General features: G+C 46.7%; 1 protein-coding gene across 4 annotated transcripts in view; it reads right to left on the minus strand.

Moving 5' to 3' along the window:
* The window catches only part of LOC127581226 (multidrug and toxin extrusion protein 1-like), a 59,293-nt gene that overhangs the window by 22,499 nt on the left and 17,730 nt on the right, over window positions 1-19,064 (minus strand). For all 4 annotated transcript variants that reach the window (XM_052035398.1, XM_052035399.1, XM_052035400.1 and 1 more), the window contains 5 exons: window positions 17,009-17,051; window positions 13,311-13,355; window positions 3,207-3,304; window positions 1,271-1,368; window positions 1,067-1,180 (listed from right to left, as the gene is read on the minus strand). In XM_052035398.1, coding sequence (XP_051891358.1) covers window positions 1,067-1,180; window positions 1,271-1,368; window positions 3,207-3,304; window positions 13,311-13,355; window positions 17,009-17,051 — 398 coding nt within the window. The remainder of the gene's footprint in view (window positions 1-1,066; window positions 1,181-1,270; window positions 1,369-3,206; window positions 3,305-13,310; window positions 13,356-17,008; window positions 17,052-19,064) is intronic.

Raw genomic sequence — 19,064 nt, forward strand, 5'->3', positions numbered from 1 at the left:
ATCCCACAGACCCTGTGGCAGGTTCCCTGGGACAGTTATTCGGTAAGCAGGCTTAGAAACAGCCCCACTACAGGAGGCCAGCTCGCTGATAAGAAATCTCTTAATTTGGAAATGGGCTGTTAAAGAAACTCAGGTTGTACTCACTGGAATTTAGAAGCTAATGGAAACTGGAGGCTGAGGGAGACTATTCCCAATACTTGGGAAATGTGGGACTTGGACAGAGTCTAAAAGTTAGAGTGGTAGAGACGTAGAGTTATACAGCACAGAAAAAGGCCCTTCGGCCCAGCTCGTCCATGCTGACCAAGGTGCCTACCTGAGCTCGTCCCATTTGCCAGCGTTTCGCCCATATCCCTCTAAACTATGTAGCTGTCCAAATATCTTTTAAATGTCGTAACTGTACCCACCTCTACCACCTCCTCTTGCAGCCCATTCCACACACCCACCACCCTCTGTGTGAAAAACCTGCCCCTCAGATCCCCTTGAAATCTTTCCCCCTCACCTTGATCCTATGCCCTCTAGTTTTATACTCTCCCACTCTGGGGGAAAAGACTGCAACCATTCACCCTATTTATGCCCCTCATGATTTTATAAACCTCTATAAGGTCACCCCTCAGCCTCCTAGACTCCAGGGAAAACAGACCCAGCCTATTCAGTCTCTCCTTATAACTCAAGCTCTCCAGTCCCGGTAACATCCTTGTGAATCTTTTCCGCACCCTTTCCAGCTTAATCACATCCTTCCTATAGCTGGGTGACCAGAACTGTGCGCAGTACTCCAAGTGTGGTCTCACCAACGAGGCAGCACTTTCTGACTGGAATCCAGTATGTTTCACAGAGGGAACTGGCTCCTCCCAACAGCAATTGGTACCAGGTTAATTGTTCTGAGATGCACGGCTTTTTGTTAACCATAGTTATTGAGACTTGGGGATAAGGTGGGTCTAGTCATAGATCACCCATGGTGGAACATCTTCCTGTGGTTCTATGACGGAGTATTCGGAGTTTCTATGACAGAATTTCCCATTGTCCTTAATGGCAAGGAGTCGAGAATTTTCAATAGGCAGTTGATTACCTGCTAGGAAAGTCCCAACTTCATAGGTCCACCACTCAATGCACAGCATAAGCATGCTGGGGATGGCCAGTCGGACAAAGTTGCCCCACTCCTGCAGGCAGTCAGCCGACCAACCTAGGGTAAAAGGGATGGGGTTACTGGTCCAACGTCAGGGAAGAACATCGAGCCACAGCAGACACTAGGAAACCAGCAGTGAACACACACCTGTCCATGTCCTGACATGCAACTTCTTCCATCGAATGTACAGAAACAGGAGAATAACTTGAAAGTACTGAGAAGCAACGTTGGCAGCAGCTGACCCCCTGGAAAACACCAGATGACGTGTTAAAAATGTTTCAAAATCTGGGTTGCTACACAACGAATGAGGCTCAGCGGGTAAAGCCACTGCCTCACAGCACCAGAGACCCGGGTTCGATCCTGACCTCAGGTGCTGTCTGGGTGGTGTTTGCACGTTCCCCCTTCGAACGCGTGGTGGAGCGCCGGTTTCCTCCTGCATCCCAAAGACGCATGGGTTGGTAGGTTAATTGGCCACTGTAAATTACTAGCTGGAGCGTAGGTGAGTGGTAGGATCTAGGGGGAGTTAATGGGAATGTGGGGAGAATAAAGACTGTGGTTAATATAGGATTGGGTGTTTGATGATGGTCAACACAGACTTGGTGAGTTGGACGTCCTGTTCCCATGCTGTATACCTTTACGCATATAAACAGGTTTGGAATAGATCAGGACTGTCAAGACAGTGTCCCACTTGCCTTGGTGGCCAAGTCACCCTCAAATCAGCAGTGAGGGTCTGTGGTACCAATCTGATTGCCTGCCCGAAGGTCGTGTTGTCCTTCTGTAAGTGCACCACCCAGAACCACACACAGGAGGTCTAATACTGGAAGTCACAAGAACACAAGAAAACAGGAGAAGTAGGCCACTTGGCCCCTTCAATATGACTATGGCTGATTTACCCCAGACCTGATCTCCTCCTCTGTACGTTCCCCACAGCCCCCAATTCTTCGATCTTTCCAAAGTTTATCCACCTCTTTAAATATTCTAATGATCCAGTCTCCACAACTACATAACGTTTGTAATGTACTGTGCTGCTGCTGCCAAAAACTAATTTTCATGGCATTTATACCCTGGATATTAGGCATATGACAACAATGAACTTGATGTAAGATCATGAGAGTAAAAAGCTGCCACAATGCGTGTACTCTATTATAGCTTGTAGCATTTCCCTTTGTCTATTCCTGTATCGTACATCCTTTTTATTTATTTTCCCTAATATGTTATACATTATAAAACTCCGGTTAGACCACAATTGGAGTATTGTGTTCAGCTCTGTTTGACTAATTATAGAAAGGATGTGGAAGCTTTAGAGAGGGTGCAAAGGAGATTTACCAGGATGCTGCCTGGATTGGAGAGCATGTCTTATGAGGATAGGTTGAGCGAGCTGGGGCTTTTCTCTTTGGAGAGAAGGAGGATGAGAGGCGATTTGATAGAGGTGTACAAGATGATAAGAGGCATAGATCCAGTGGACAGTCAGAGACTTTTCCCAGGGTGAAAATGGCTAACATGACGGGGCATAATTTTGTGGTGATTGGAGGAAGGTATAAGGGGGATGTCAGAGGTAAGTTTTTTACACAGAGAGTGGTGGGTGCGTGGAACGCACTGCCGGCAGAAGTTCTGGAGGCAGGTACATTAGGGACAGTTAAGAGACTTTTAGATAGCTACATGAATGATAGAGAAATGAGGGGGGCTATGTGGGAGGCAAGGGTTAGATAGATCTTAGAGCAGGATAAAATGTTGGCACAATATTGTGGGCCGAGGGACCTGTACTTTGCTGTAGTGTTCTATGTTCTATTCATAGTGTTCCGCAGCAGTGTTACTTAGTTTTAATCAACTTTTAAAAGAGCTTAGATTTGTGTTGCTCATGACCAGCTGTACCCTGGTGTATGGATTCCAAGACGGGACACTAATAATGGAAAGGTGAGGCATGGATTGGCCATATCCAGCTGATTGATGGAACAGCTCTGTGGGGCTGGAAGTCATCTACATTTCCAGTGGGGGGGGGGGTAGGGAGAGGAGGTGAAAGCATGCATGAAGCAGAGGAATCATTACAGCTATCTTTGAGTGAAAAGAGAGAAGGCGTACTTACAGCACTCCCAGAGTTAGCACGTAGAGAAGGAGGTAATTTACCACAGCGTTGAAGACATTGGCTATGAGTCCCGTGAAGACTTGCGGCAAAGTGATCCCCTGGAGAGCAGATGAAAGGAAGTCAGTCCTCCTGGCTGTTGCCTTTGACTGTAGCCTACATACCCTAATCAGGATGTGACGTGGTGGCACAGTGTGTTGAAGTTCACCCAGGTTGCGATCCCTCCCATGTAGAGCTGATCTCAGCCAAGCTGCAGTGTAGCAGGGGAGAGAGGGAGGAAGGCTCAGGGGAGGGTTGTCATCAGGCAGCTACGGCTCCTCGAGAATGATGAGGGAGAAGCGATGACGGAGGTGCAGGGAGCGGGCTGCCCAACATCCTGGTTAACGTAGGGATTATGGAGCCTGCCTTCCCTTTGCAAAACAGAGCAATGAAGTCCTTTCATTCACCTCAATCCTTGGGGGAATTCGGGCATTGGGAGACAGTATAAAGTCTTAGATTTCTATTGTGTCCTTTGCAACCTCAGGAAGTCCCAAAGCTTTTCACGGCCAATGTGGTACTTATGGACTGGTCATGATCCGGCTAAATGGTGGAACGATCTCTTCTTGGCCACTGCTATAGTGTGGAAGATGGGTCAACTGGAGTTATAAATCTTTGCTGATTTGTAAACTGACACCCAATGTTGCCTGTTTTATGTTGTGGTCAAAGGTTTAAATTGTCCCCTCGACTCTACTGTTGGTGTGGAGCTCAGGCTATTATCCACGGAGGGAGTGGAGAAATGAGTCAGTGGGAGATACCGAGAGACAATGGCTCCCTCTGTTCCATCTCACATCAGTCCAAATCACTGAAGCTCACAACTGACTTTTGGCATCTATCACCAAAGATCCCCACCATCCGGGCCATGCCATCTTCTCGCAGCTCCCATCGGGCAGGAGGTACAGAAGCTTGAAGTCCCACACCACCAGGTTCGGGAACAGCTACTTCCCTTCAACCCTACAATGGATCTTGAACCGACCTGCACAACCCCAACCCTACCTCAGCAATGGAAAACTACAGACCACCTCTTGCACTCCCATGGACTTGTCTTTGATTTTTTTGCACTACGGTCTTGTTTATGCATTAGGGTTAGGGTTTTTTTTCTCGTCACTGTCTTGTATAATTTATATTCTGTGTGTTGTCTGTACCTAAGTGCCCGTGATGCTGCGGCAAGCAAGTCTTTCATTGTACCTGTGCCTCACTGTACTTGTGTACACGACAATAAACTTGTCTTGACTTGGCCTCGGGTTGGAGGGGGTCTGAGGTGCAAGTGTGGGGTGGTAACTGACTTGAGTCCCCTTCATTAATTGTCCTCCCGTGACCTTGGCAAAGAGGATGGGCGATCTGTCAGGTGAAGCCAAAGCAGACCTCAGCTTAGTCTGACATTCGACCAGGGTCATAGTTGAAGAAAGGTCACTTGGACCACATTCCAGGGGACTCCTGTGCAACCACAATCAAAACCACTGGAGTGGAGATTCTTTTCTTCAAAGGGAAAAAATGTAATCCTTGACCGAGAGTGAGATAACAACATTTGGGCCATATAGACCACTCGCCTAAAGAGTGGTCCATCCACCCTAATAGACTAATCAATTGGCGATGAGAGATTGATAGGAACTTTCCCTGGAGAGGGCAAGAGAGAAACTGGAGGTCAAGTCACCCAGATTTGGCAAGGCTAACCTCCAGGCAGGATGGTCGCCTGCGAGGTGCCTGCCGCTGGATATGGAGGAGATAATTTAAATAAAACAATGATTGTAAACTGATCGGTTTCCTGGCCGAGTTTGCAAATAAAATGGCAGATGGTCCCTTCCTCTCTTGCGTGGTCGGCACCTCTGATCTGGCTCCCTCAGTTCCATTTCCACAAATATATCTCGGTCACTAATTTAACCTGACAAGAACACAAGAAAATAGGAGCAGGAGAGACCACTCGGCCCCTCAAGCCTGCCCCGCCATTTGGAATGATCATGGCTGATCTGACTCAGACCTCAATGGTTGGAAGGATGTGGTAGCAACAGAGAGAGTGCCTGTGACGCTGCTGTAAGTTTTTCATTGCACCTGTGCACGTGACAATAAACTTGGCTTTGAAAAGATTCACCAAGATGTTGCCTGGAATGGAAGGGTGTACTCATAAGGAGAGATTGTATAGGCTGGGTTTATTCCCACTGGAACGTACGAAGCTGAGACCTTGAGCGATATAGCACAGAAAGAGGCCCTTCGGCCCAACTCATCCACGTCAACCAAGATGCCTACCTGAGCTAGTCCCATCTGCCTGGATTTGGCCCATATCCCACTGAACCTATCTTATCCATGTACCTGTCCAAATATCTTTTAAACTATACGGAGGTTTACAAAACTATGAGGGGCATAGATAAGACAGAATCTTTTTTCCCAGGTGAAGGGAGTCTAGAGCTAGAGGGCACAGGTTTAAGGTGAGAGGGGGGGAATTTAAAGGAGATCTGAGGGGCAGGTTTTTCACACAGAGGGTGGTGAATATGTGGAACGAGCTGGCAGAGGAGAGAGTGGAAGAAGATACTGGTACAGCGTTGAAAAGCCATTGACCAGGTACTTGGATAGGAAAGCAGAAAGATACACGTAAATTTAGTGTGGATAGGCATCAAGCTCGGCGTGGGCAAGGTGGGGCGTGAGGGCAATTTCTGTGCCCTGCATCCCTAGGATTCTTACCGGTACTGTCTTGTTGATTAAACCCATGCGTATCGATGGAGTCAGACACTTTCACCTCTGGTTTAAGGAGTCAACAACAGGATCAGTGGGCTATTACTGGGTTCAGTTCTACCTCCCTGGTTGATAAATGCACCCCTTCACAGAGGAAAGGTGCATTTTGCTAGCACCTTTGGCAACCTCAGAACGCAGCCAAGCTTCTTACACTCAATGAAATGCTTTTGCTGGGTAGACTTAGCTGTGATGCTGAGAAACACGGTGGCCAATTTGTGCTCAGCAAGATCCCAGTGAGGAAAAAGACCAAGAATCCACTTTTGATGGTTAAGCATAAGTACAGGGGCAGGATTCAGAGAGAGTGGACTTGTTCTCCAATGACGGACCATGGGATAATTGACACGTAAGGACAGATAACGGCTAACACCTTTTCAGAAACCAGTCGTTGACCACAGTCAAATCGGAGATGAACTGATGTGTTGTTGTGTCACCTGGTACCTCACAAGAACACAAGAGAACAGGATCAGGAGGCCACTTGGCCCCTCAAACCTGCCCCGCCATTCAATATGATCATGGCTGATCTACACTGGCCTCAATTCCTCTTCTGGGCCAGTTCCCCGTAACCCTTAAGTCCCCGATCTTTCAAATATTTATCTATCTCCACCTTAAATATATCTAATGATCTGGCCCCCACCACCCTCAGGGGCAGAGAATTCCAGAGAATGCCCTCTGTACCTCAGTTTTAAATGACCGGCGCCTTATTTTGTATCCGTGTCCCCTTTGTCTGTGACTCTCCCACAAGTGAAAACATCCCGGCATCTCCCCTGTCGAGCCCCCTTAGGATCTGATATGTTTGAATAAGGTCACCCATCATTCTTCTAAACTCCAAGGAATACTGACCCAAACTGTCCTGCCTCTCTCGATAGGACAACCTCTTATCCCAGGAATCAGCCTGGTGAATCTCCTTTGGACTGTCTCCAACGCTGCTACATCCTTATTTAGGTAAGGGGACCAAACCTGTGCAGAGTACTCCAGGTGTGGCCTCACCAACACCCTGTACCACTGCCAACAAAATCTCTCCCTTCTGGAACCCCAGCCCCTTCACAATAAAGGCCAATAGGCTGTTTGCCTTCCTGTGGGACCTGTTTGTGAATTTTTTGTGATTTGTGCACTAGAACACCTAGATCCTCCTGAACTTCACTCACTTGTAGTCTCTCTCCATTTAAATAATAATCTGTCTTTTGATTCCTCTTACCAAAGTGCATGACCTCACATTTCCCCACATTAAACTCCATTTGCCAGGTTTTCACACAATCAATCTTGATCCCATTCAGTAGGGGGACAAAGTTAAGGCAGGTTGTAGTGGAAAAGCCAGTTGATGGAGCAACATGGTGTAAATTCTTTAGGCAAATGGCTGTTAACAGCATTAATGGCTAAGCCAAAGTCTGTTAAATGCTTGACCACCGGGAGCACAGTGGTGAATGAATTCATCTCCTATTCGACTATTGTGTCTGAAGACTCATTGAGTGAGTTTTTGATGAGATGTTGATGGGGTCTCTACCTCTGTGTGTAGAAAATCCCGAGTTCCAACAAACAGCACATGTCAGACCAAATACCAGAACAAGTTGGATTGTAAGATACTAGCTGTGTGTCACTCTGCCTTCTGGAAAAATGTATAATAACAATCTGTCTGTACTTAACATCTTGAACATGGAAAATAAATCCTACAGGCCTTTACAGAACCTTAATCCAGTTAAGAGCTCAGACCAAATCGGTGAATGTGATGTTAAGTGTGGAGGCCAAGAAATCTGGATGTTTCATTTTCCTGCATTAAACCATCATAGATGTCTCCCAAATACTATTTTTAGAATGCTTGAGAAAGACTGTGATAATTGAGTGTTGTTTTAAAAAAAAGCAGTGTCAGGCTCCCTCGTGAGATGTCACGCTGTTTCAGAAACACCCGGCGTGATGAAAATCTCTTATAGAATTTCTTGCAGCTGCCGGCATTGAGACTTGCAGCTAAGACCTAGCTAAGAACTAGCAGCACTCTTCCAGATCCTGGAGAATTCCAGGGGGTGTCTGCTTCAGACAACATCCCCCGCTCTACTGATCAGTGTCCAGAAAAATATAACCTCACAGGATTGGGCAAGGTAAGTCCTTACAACTTAAGACTGTTTCACTACAGTCTGCCTTCCATTCACACACACATACACAGGCACAGATAGATGCACAGAAACACACACACAGATACACACTCAAACACAGAGAGAGACACACACACAGAAACACACACTGACACCTACACACACAGATAGACACACGGACACACACAGAGATAGATACACAGACACACACAGACACACACACAAACACACAGAGAGACACACACAGAAACACATACACATACAGACACAGAGAAACACAGACACACACACACACACACAGAGGTACACAGACACACAGATACACACACACACACACGCACAGATACACACACATGCAGATACACACACACACACACACACACACACACACACACACACACAGCTGCTTTTGCCTCTCTCCTATTTCTATTGCTCTCTTTGCCTCTCTCACCCTGTGTGTGTGCCTCACTCTCACCCTCTGTGTGTGTGCCTCACTCTCACCCTCTGTACATGCCTCTCTGCCTTTCCCCCTCCCTCCCCAATGCTTCTCTGTCTGTCTCTCCCTCCCTCCCTCTCCCACCATGGCCCATATCTCTGCCTTTGCTTGTGGTCCTGTAAGGGAAGATTGGCCCCAGAGGGAGCAGTGGCCCATCCAACGTCCCAGGACTGGTTCACACCCGGGACAGTTCCACAACTGGGGCATCCATCACTGAAGTCCCAACACTACGGCGCCAACTGATAACTCACTAATCAAACACTGATGGGTCAATTGGAAAATCTGCTCCAATGGGCATGTGTAGACTAAGTATCAGATCCTGGAGAACTTTTCTTTCTGTAGTACATTGTTGCATATTCTCTCCTCCAGAGGCGACCCTTCAGTGCACTACTGTGGGAATTACCCTGGAACAGAAGGAGGCCATTCAGCCCTTCAGGCTGGTTCCACCATTCCATGAAACCAGAGCTGACCTGCACCTTTCACTGCAATAGAACGAGAGAACGTTGGAAATACTCAGCAGGTCAGGCAGCGTCTGTGGACTCCTCAGAGCTTTCACTTTCCATATCTTTCTTAGACTGGGGTATGGATACGGAGTCTAGTGAAAAGCCACTCATCTTAGAATAATGAACTGAGCTTGTTAATGAGGTAGCAGATGTTGGGTGAGCTTGCTAACTTTGTTCTAGCACTTACTCCCAACAGTTCTCTCCATTGGTTATGTTTGCCAGATGACCACCTCTCTGGGCATGAGGTGTGGAGGGGCCTCCCTTCCCTCTACCCCCATTCCAAGATGTTTTGCCCTTTAATCTCCTCTTCTCTCTCCATGGGGAAACACCAGGCCTCCGCTCACTGCCTCCCCATAAAGGCACCACTGAGATCAGGAACTTACCGTGTGGGCAATCGTGGGGGGCAAACCTGCTCCAGCACCGTGCCACCTGGAATAGTTTCCACTTTCAACATCCACTCGCTACGCATCCTCTGCACTTACAAATGAATCTTCTACCTGAAGGCAGCTGAACTTCAAGGGAAATGAAACTGAAGAATTTCACAAGTGGTTTAAAGCAACAATCATTAACATGGAGAAGCAGAACACCACAGGTGTGGGAGATCTGAAATTAAAACCGAAAACGTTAGAAATGCCCAGCGGGTCAGGCAGCATCTGCGGAGAGAGAAGCACTGTTGACGTTAGAAGTAAAACATGTTTTCTGTTGCAGAATAGGAGGAGGGGCGGAGAGAGCAAAAGAAATGTCTGTGATAGGACGGAAAGCAAGAGAAGCTGAATGACATAAGTGGTGTTGGTGCTGACGGAGAGAGGGTGGTGTAGGCCTGTTGTTTGCAGTTGACCTGCCTGAAGGAGGTGTAACTAGAGACAAGAGAGAGGGAAAAAGAACAGAACTGTGGAGTGCAAAACAATACAGGAAAGTACTCAGCAGGCCAGGCAGCGTCTGTGCAGAATGAGCAATTATGTTAACGTTACGGGTTCTTGTGTTTCCCTCCAAAGATACTGCCTGCCCTGCTGAGTTCCTCCGGTGTTGCTGCAGATTTCCAGCATCTGTAGCCTCTTGTGTCTATAACATTACAGGTTGCTGATCTTTCATTTGAACTGGACAGTTCCGACGCAAACTGGGAAGGTTGATTATCCGAAATTGTTGAATACAATGTTCAGTGCGGACATCTGGAACGTGCCTAGTTGGAAGGTGAGCTGCTGATCTTTGAGCTTACATTGGAATTTGGAATTAGAATTGGTTTATTCTTGTCACATGCACCGAGATGCAGCGAAAAGTTTTAGTTTGTGTGCCATCTGGACAGATCATTTCATACGTTGCCGTACCAAGCAGTGATGCATCATATAGGATGCTTTCTATAGTGCATCAGTAAAATATTGGCAAGAGTCATTGGAGGCATGCCGAATTTCCTTCGGCTTCTCACAAGATCACAAGACAAGGGAGCAGAAGTAGGCCATTCGGCCCATCGAGTCTGCTCCAAAGGGAAAAAAGAAAAAGAAATGAGAAACTGGGGGGGGGGGGGATCTATTCTAACCCCAATTTCCGGCCTTATCCTCATATCCCTTGATACCCCGACTAATTAGATATCTATCTATCTCTTCCTTAAACACCTCCAATGATCTGGCCTCCACTGCCGTACGCGGCAAGGAATTCCACAAATTCACCACCCTCTGGCTAAAGAAATTTCTCCTCATCTCTGTTTTAAACCTGTACCCTCTAATTCTAAGATTGTGCCCTCTGGTCCCTGGACTCACCCACCAAGGGAAACAGCTTGGCCACATCTACTCTGTCCAGTCCTTTCAATATTTTAAATGTTTCTATGAGGTCCCCTCTCATTCTTCTGTACTCCAGTGAGTACAGTCCAAGAGCCGACAAACGCTCAGCATACATAAGCCCATTCATTCCGGGAATCATCCTCATAAATCTCTGAACCCTCTCCAACATCAGCACATCCTTCCTAAGATATGGGGCCCAAAACTGTACACAGTATTCCAAATGAGGCCTCACTAGTGTCCCGTAGAGCCTCATCACTTTCTTACTTTTATACACTATACCTCTCGAAATGAATGCCAACATAGCATTCGCTTTCTTAACCACCGATCCAACCTGGTGGTTAACCTTTAAGGTATCCTGTACGAGTACCCCCAAGTCCCTTTGTACTTCTGTACTTTGAATTTTCTCTCCTTCTATATAATAATCTGCCCATTTATTTCTGTTTCCAAAGTGTACAACTGCACATTTCTCAACATTGAATCTCATCTGCCATTTCCTTGCCCATTCTCCTAAACTACCTAGGTCTCTCTGCAACCTTCCTGTCTCCTCAATACTCCCTACTCCTCCACCTATCTTGGTGTCATCCGCAAACTTAGCCACAAAACCATTTACTCCGTCATCTTCTGAGGAAGTAGAGGTGTTGGTGTGCTTTCTTGGCCATAGTGTCCACATGGCTGGTCCAGAACAAGTTGTTGGTGACATTTACACCTAGGAACTTGAGCCTCTCGACCACCTCCACCTCCACCATCGATACAGACAGTGATCAAAGCAGGAGGCCAAAGACGAGAAACAAGCGGGGGCAGGACAGAGAATTAATGTGACAGCAACTGCAAGCTCAAGGTCACCCTCGAGGACTGAATGGAGGAGTTTTGTAAAGTGGCCACCCAATCTGAATTTGGTTTTGCCAGGATACAGGAGACCATATCCTTAACATTTAATGAAGCACACTACATGGGAAGAAGTGCAAGTGAATCACTGTTTGGGTCCTGGATATTGGGACCCAAACTCCCAGTTGTCTGTAATTCTCCATCCTGTACTCACTCTGACCTACAGAATCATACACCAGTTCCCTTACAGAAGGAAGGGATTTAGCCCGTTGTGTACATGGCTGCTCTCTGCCCGAGTATCCAGTCCCCGCACCTGAGCCATTTCTCCGTCGCCTTGCAGACTTTTCTTTACCATCCAGTTCCCTCCCCAGGCCACAGGGGACCTGCCTCCTCCTCATCGGTAGCCGGTGCAGTCCACATACTCCTCCAGTCACTCTTAACCCTCCTCCCACTTGTGGCCTCTAGTGCTCGACCCCCTCTACCAATGGGAACAGTGTCCCACTATCCATTCTATCCTGACCCATCATCATTTTATATACTTCCATCAAATCCTCCATCAACCTTCTTTTTTCTAAGGAAAACAGCCCCAGCCCCTCTAATCTCTCCTTGTAACGGTCGTCCCCCATCCTAGGAACCATCCTCGTAAATCCTTTCAGACCTTTTCTAACACCTTCACATCTTCCCATAATATGGTAACCAGAACTGAGCACAACATCCAGCTGAGGCCCGACTAGTGTTTTATAAAGATTCGGCACAACGTCACTGCTCTTATACCCTGTCTCTCTGTTGACAAAGCCCAGAGCTCTGTACGTCCCAGTAACTGCTACCTGACACTACCATGGACTACACTTCTTTCTCACTCTTGCACTAGTGTCGTTATGCTTATTTTGTGTATATTTTTGTGCGTGCATGAGCTATATATAATTCATGTTAATTTATGTTAACTTACACTTGTAAGGTACTGTGCTACTGCTGCAGAAAACTAAATTTGCTGGCATTTATACCCTGGGTATGTATGCCTACGACAATAATAAACTTGAATTGCTTTCTTAATCTGCCCTGCCACTTTCAATGATTTGTCCCCCTGCTCCTGCACCCCTCTTAGAACAGTATCCTTCATTCTATATTGCCTCTCCTCATTTTCCAACCAAAAGATAGACCTCTTTATCTTTAACCTCCAGTACTGTTCCAATGACGTCCAATGAAAGCTGGAGGAACATCAGCACATACTCTGACTGGACACCTGGCGGTCACAGGGACTCAAAGACGTCAGATAGCCGTTCTTTCTGGTTTGTGTCTTACCAAGTCAGAACTGTGTTGCATCTCAGGGATCCAGCATTGGTATTTTAAAATCGTTCCCTTCTGTCCTCATTACCTTCTCCAGCTGGTTAACAAGCTCTCACTGTCCTCTTCCACCATCATGTATGTCCCTCAGCCTCTCTTGACCTTCAATTCTACCCCCTGTGTGCTCCCCACTCCTCCCCCTTCTCTGAAAATGTAAAACATGTTAATTTCTAACTTCTCCAGGTTCTAATGAAAGGTCGTCGACCTGAAACGCCAGCTCTGCTTCTCTCTCCGCGGATGCTGCTTGACGTGCTGGGTATCTCCATCAAACACTGAAATCAGCCCCATTTGCCAAAACTGGTGTTGGGTGACAGTACCTGATTCTGAAGATAACGGATCTCCAACTGATACAGAAACGCTGCCTGCAGAAAGAGGGTAGGAGTTAGGATGGCCGATCGATGAGTGACCACTGTCGAGAGTGAAATGAAGGGAAGGTCACGCTTCTCTTCAAAGCTGGAGCTTGACCTGTAGACTGCTTCCTGCCCGCCATGAACCAATCAGCTTTGAGAATTCAAGTCAGAGAGCTGGGCAAGTTTGGCTGACCCCTCACACCCTCCCTCCCTGCCTACCCTTGCCTCCTCTTTTACAATCCTGCCCCCAAACAGGAACCAAGAAGACAAGTAAGGCTCTTGACACGGTCCCATATAATCAGTTAATCAAGAAAGTTCGGATGCACGGGGTCAGTTGAGAATTGGCTGTGTGGATCCAAAACTGGCTTGCCTGTAGAAGACAGAGGGTGGTCCAGTCTAGATGAAGGGTCTCAACCTGAAACATCAACTGTCCGTTTCCCTCCAAAGATGTTGCCTGACCCGCTGAGTTTCTCCAGATTTTTGTGTGTTGCATTTAAAACCTTTTAACAACCTTTAAAAAAATATCATTTATTAGCCTGAGAGAGGCTCAGGATAAACTTGTTAATATTGGCTTTAAAACTAAGAATGGCAAAATGAGATTTAAAATGCTTCTCCAGACTGTCTGTTCCAATGGGACAACCCACCTCTGCAAACATCTCCTGTGTGGGAACTCTGTTCCTGACTGTTCGTCCCACTTGTGAACTGTTTGAGTTACGAACATTTCTCAGGAACAGGACTCTCCTATAACCTGGGGAGGCCCTCTAAGTTTATGTAATTTCTGTCCTCTGAAATGGCTCAGTCATTCAATTCAAGGGTAATTAGAGACCAAGCAATAAGCATTGACCTTGCTGGGGATACACACATCCTGCAAATGATTCAAAATATATGTTAGCCGAAGTTTCCTGTCCATCTATTCTCTGCAGGGATGAACTGGTGTCGGGACATTCAATGAGGAAAGGATTGACTTCACCTGTAAGGTTCTTCACAGTTAAATAACATCCTTTTTCTCTAGCTATGCACAGCTACAGAGACATGCATTTATACAGAACCTTTCACTTTCATTAATGTCCAAGTCCATAGCTCCCTGAAAGTGGCAACGCAATAGATAGGGTTGTAAAGAAGGCATGTGGATTCTTGCCTTCATCTATCAGGGCTTTGAGTATAAGAATCAGGAAGTCATGTTACATAGAACATGAAATAGTACAGCACAGTATGGGACCTACTCCCTGATCAATCTAACCCTTCCCTCCTACACAGCTATAACCCTCCATTTTTCTTACATCCATGTGCCTATCGAAGAGTCTTTTAAATGTCCCTATTGTATCAGCCCCTACCACCACCCCCGGCAGTGTGTTCCAGGCACCCACCGCACTCTGTGTAAAGAACCTACCTCTGACATCTCCCCTTAACTTTCCTCCTCTGACCTTAAACTGGTGTTGGTCATTGTTGCCCTGGGAAAAAGGTGCTGGCTGTCCACTCTATCTATGCCCCTCATAATTTTACACACCTCTATCAAGTCGCCTCTCGTCCTGTGTCGCTCCTGGTAAATCTCTTCTGCACCCTCTCTAAAGCTTCCACATCCTTCCTACAATGAGGTGACCAGAACTGAACACAATACTCTAAGTGTAGTCTAACACCAACATTACCTCACAACATTACCTCGCGGCTCTTGAACTCAATCCCCCGACTAATGAAGGCCAGCACTCCATATGCCTTCTCAACCATCCTATCACCTTGCGCGGCAACTTTGAGGGATCTGTGGACGTGGACCCCAAGATCCCTCTGTTCCTCCACACCGCGAAGGGTCCTGCCATTAACCTTGTACTCTGCCTTCAAATTCGATCTTCCAAAGTGTATCACTTCAGACTTTTCCAGATTGAACCCCATCTGCCACTTCTCCACCTAAATCTGCATCCTGTCCATATCCCGTTGTAACCTACGGTGACCTTCTACCTCCAACCTTCATGTCATCTACAAACTTACCAACCCATCCACTTCCTCATCCAAGTCATTTATAAAATTCACAAACAGCAGGGGTCCCAGGACAGACCCTTGCAGAACACACTGGTCACCGACCTCCAAGCAGAACACTCCCCACCTACTACCTCCCTCCGCCTTCTGTGGGCAAGCCAATTCCGAATCCACTCAGCCAAGTCTCCATGTTGCAGCTGTACAAAACTTTGGTTGGGCCACATTTGAAGAATTGTGTTCAGTTCTGGTCACCACATTACAGGAAGGATGTGGAGGCTTTGGAGAGGGTACAGAGGAGGTTCACCAAGATGCTGCCTGGATTAGAGAGTATTAGCTATAAGGGAGGTTGGACAAACTTGGATTGTTTTCTCTGGAGCTGATAGAAAGGAGGCTGAGGGAACATGTGATAGGTCTATAAAATTATGAGAGGCATAAATGGGGTAGACAGCCAGAATCTTTTTCTCCAGAGTAGAAATATCAAATACGAGAGGTGAGAAGGGGTAAGTTTAAGGGAGAGGTGCGGGGCAAGTTTTTTTTTTACGCAGAGTGGTGGTGGTGGTGGTATGGCAGTGAAAACAGATACAACAGTAGCATTTAAGAGGAATTTTGACAGGGACATGGATATGCAGGGAATAGAGGAATATGGAGCATGTGCAGGCAGATGGGATTAGTTTAATTTGGCATCGTGTTTGGCACAGATATTGTGGGCCAAAGGGCCTGTTCCTGTGCTGTACTGTTCTATGTTCTCAGATCATTACCAAGTATTTTTAAAATGTAGCTACTTGCAAAGTAAAAAACGCAGTGACAAATGCACACAGCAAGCTCCCACAAACAATGCTGGGATTACAAGCGGGTAACCTGTTCTAGTGGTGTTGGTTGAGATATTGATACTGGGTCTGAGGGATACTGGGAAGGACAGTATCAAAACAGTCCTGGGAATCCTCAACCTGAGAGGACAGGTGTGGCCTCTGTTTAGCACTTCACCCGAAGGACGGCGGTGTGGCGCTCCCTCAGTGCTGTGTCAGGAGAACCAGCCTAGATTTCCCACGCAAGTCCGTGGGGTGGATCTGGCACTGACAGCTCTCTGACCCAGAGGTGCAACTGTTACCCAGAGAGTCGGGGCTAACATCAGAAAATGGATGATGCCACCTCTGGACTGTCCGAGTTTTACCCTAAAGTCTAATGATAACGGTAGACCCACTGCCTCACAGCTGCAGAGACCCGGGTTCAATCCCGACCTCGGGTGCTGTCGGTGTGGAGTTTGCACGTCCTCCCTGTGACCGCGTGGGTTTCCTCCCACAACCCAAAGGTGAGTGTGTTGCTCGCCTAACTGGTAAATATTGCACAGGTGAGTGGTAGAATCTGGGGGTAGTTGATGGGAATGTGGGGAAAACTGAAAAAAAAATGGGATTAGCGCGAGCGGGAAATTGGGACTGGCTGGGTGGACATCATGGTCAGCATGGACTGGTTGGGCTGAAAGGCCTGTATCCATGCTGTATGACTCTACAAGAACAATCCTACTGCCAACCAGCTCACAGTGGGCACTAAACCCAGCCTCATCTGTGCCTACCATGAAAGTGACTGATATACCTGGAGCTTCAACAGAAAACTTTGTATAACTCTTCTAATCTGCCACGCACACGTTCACGCTGACTAGTTTGCAAAGAAATTGGATGCTACGTCAATTAACTTACAGGAAGACCAGGGATAAAGATCCATACGTAGAGCTGTGATAATCTGGAAGAAAAAACAACAGTGAGCAGCAAATAAGTGAATGGCCCTAACACTGTCAGCCCCAACTCACAGTTCGGACACAGGCAGTCTCTGTGTGGAACTGAGAGAACTGGGCAAGCACAGTTAGCGTGACGCTATTACAGCACCAGCGAGTCGGGTTCAATTCCGGCGGCTGTATGTAAGGAGTTTGTACGTTCTCCCCGCGTCTGCGTGGGTTTCCTCAGGGTGCTCCGGTTTCCTCCCACATTCCAAAGACGTACGGGTTACAAAGTTGTGGGCGTGCTATGTTGGCGCCAGAAGCGTGGCGACACTTGCGGGCTGCCCCCAGAACACTATGCAAAAGATGCATTTCACTGTGTGTTTTGATGTACATGTGACTAATAAAGAAATCTTATCTTATAAGATCATTAGTCTAAATATAAAGACATGATTCTGTACAAGTGCACAAATGATAAAAATTGGCAGCTAGCACATAACTGGCAAATAAATATTATTCCCATTTCCTGACTGGAAATAATTTCCCAAGATACTTCCCGTAAAATGTGAATGGGCGCCAAAACTGACAGCTGGCTTCAGCTCTTCACAGGTATCGAGTTCCAGACAAGATCACCGAGTTCAAGTTGCAGGAGTCGCTGTCAATCTACCTCACTTTGCTTAACATTGTACATTCAGATCTTAGCCAGTCATAGAAGTTTCCAGGCCAGGAGAAAGTACTGACCGATGCTTGACCTCCAATGACAGGTTAAGGAGCGACAACTGACAATAGCTGTGCGGAGTTCTGAAGGACAATAGCCAAGGGTTCCCTCACCTGTGCTGACTCTCCCAGAGGGAATGAGGTTTTTAATCCCAGTAAGGTCACATCTAATTTATTTACAACTCCTTATTTTTCTCTTTTAAATCTTTGATTTGTTTCTTTTATTAATCATCTCACCCCAGCCACTGTCCCCAGGGACACGACAGAACAAATTACTGGTCTACACCGGACAGTTGGTACAGGTGCAGGCTCAGGCCTGTTTGCTCGGCAAGGTTTAAGAACTAGCAGCAGTAGTAAGAGATTTGCCCCCTCACACCTGCTCTGCCATTCAGTCAGATCACATTTACTCACCCCCACTTTCCTGAACTACCCTGATATATCCCTTAATTTCCACAACTGTGGTCTGTGTCTTTATTAATGGTCAACCTGTTACCACCCCCCCCCCCCCTCTGCCCCTCTCCTCTCCCACCACCATAATACTTTTCCAGCCCTTTCTCCCTCAATTATTTGTCCAGCTTCCCCTTAAATTTCTCCTTCCTCCACTTTTTGGCTGAAGGGGTTTGACCTAAACTTCCTTTTGAGTTTATTGGTGACAATCTCATATTTATGACTTTGGGATTTTTGGAGAAGTCTTGAATTGAATTGGTTTGTTATTGTCACTTGTACAGAGTACAGTGAAAAGCTTGTCTTGCATACCGTTCATACAGATCAATTCATTACACAGTGCATTGAGATAGTACAAGGCAAAACAATAACAGAATGCAGAATAAAGTGTTACAGTTACAGAGAAAGTGCAGTGCAGGCAGACAATAAGGTGCAAGGTCATAATGAGGTAGATTGTGAGGTCAAGAGTCCATTTTATTGTACTAGGGAACCTAACAGTGGGATAGGGGCTGTCCTTGAGCCTGGTGGGACATGCTTTCAGAACTGAGGAGTCAGCCCTCCACCTTCTCTGCCATTGAATAATATCAGAGTCCATCTGATCTTCAGCCTTAACTCATTCATCTGTCTGATCCCAGAATCCTTGAACCCTGTGTAATCCAAAATCCAGCTCAGCCTTGGATATACTTAAAGACCTGGACATCCACAGCTCTCTAGGATAGAGAATTCCAAAGCTTCGCAACAATCTGAGTGGAGAAATTCATAGGAAACAGCAGAGGGAGTAGGCCATTGCTCCACTGTTCAATACTATCACGGCTCAACACCATTTTCCCACTCTCTCCCCATACCCCTTGACGTCCTGTGCGTCTAGAAATCTACTT

This window comes from Pristis pectinata, chromosome 21 (assembly GCF_009764475.1).
Source record: "Pristis pectinata isolate sPriPec2 chromosome 21, sPriPec2.1.pri, whole genome shotgun sequence".
Lineage (NCBI taxonomy): Eukaryota > Metazoa > Chordata > Chondrichthyes > Rhinopristiformes > Pristidae > Pristis > Pristis pectinata.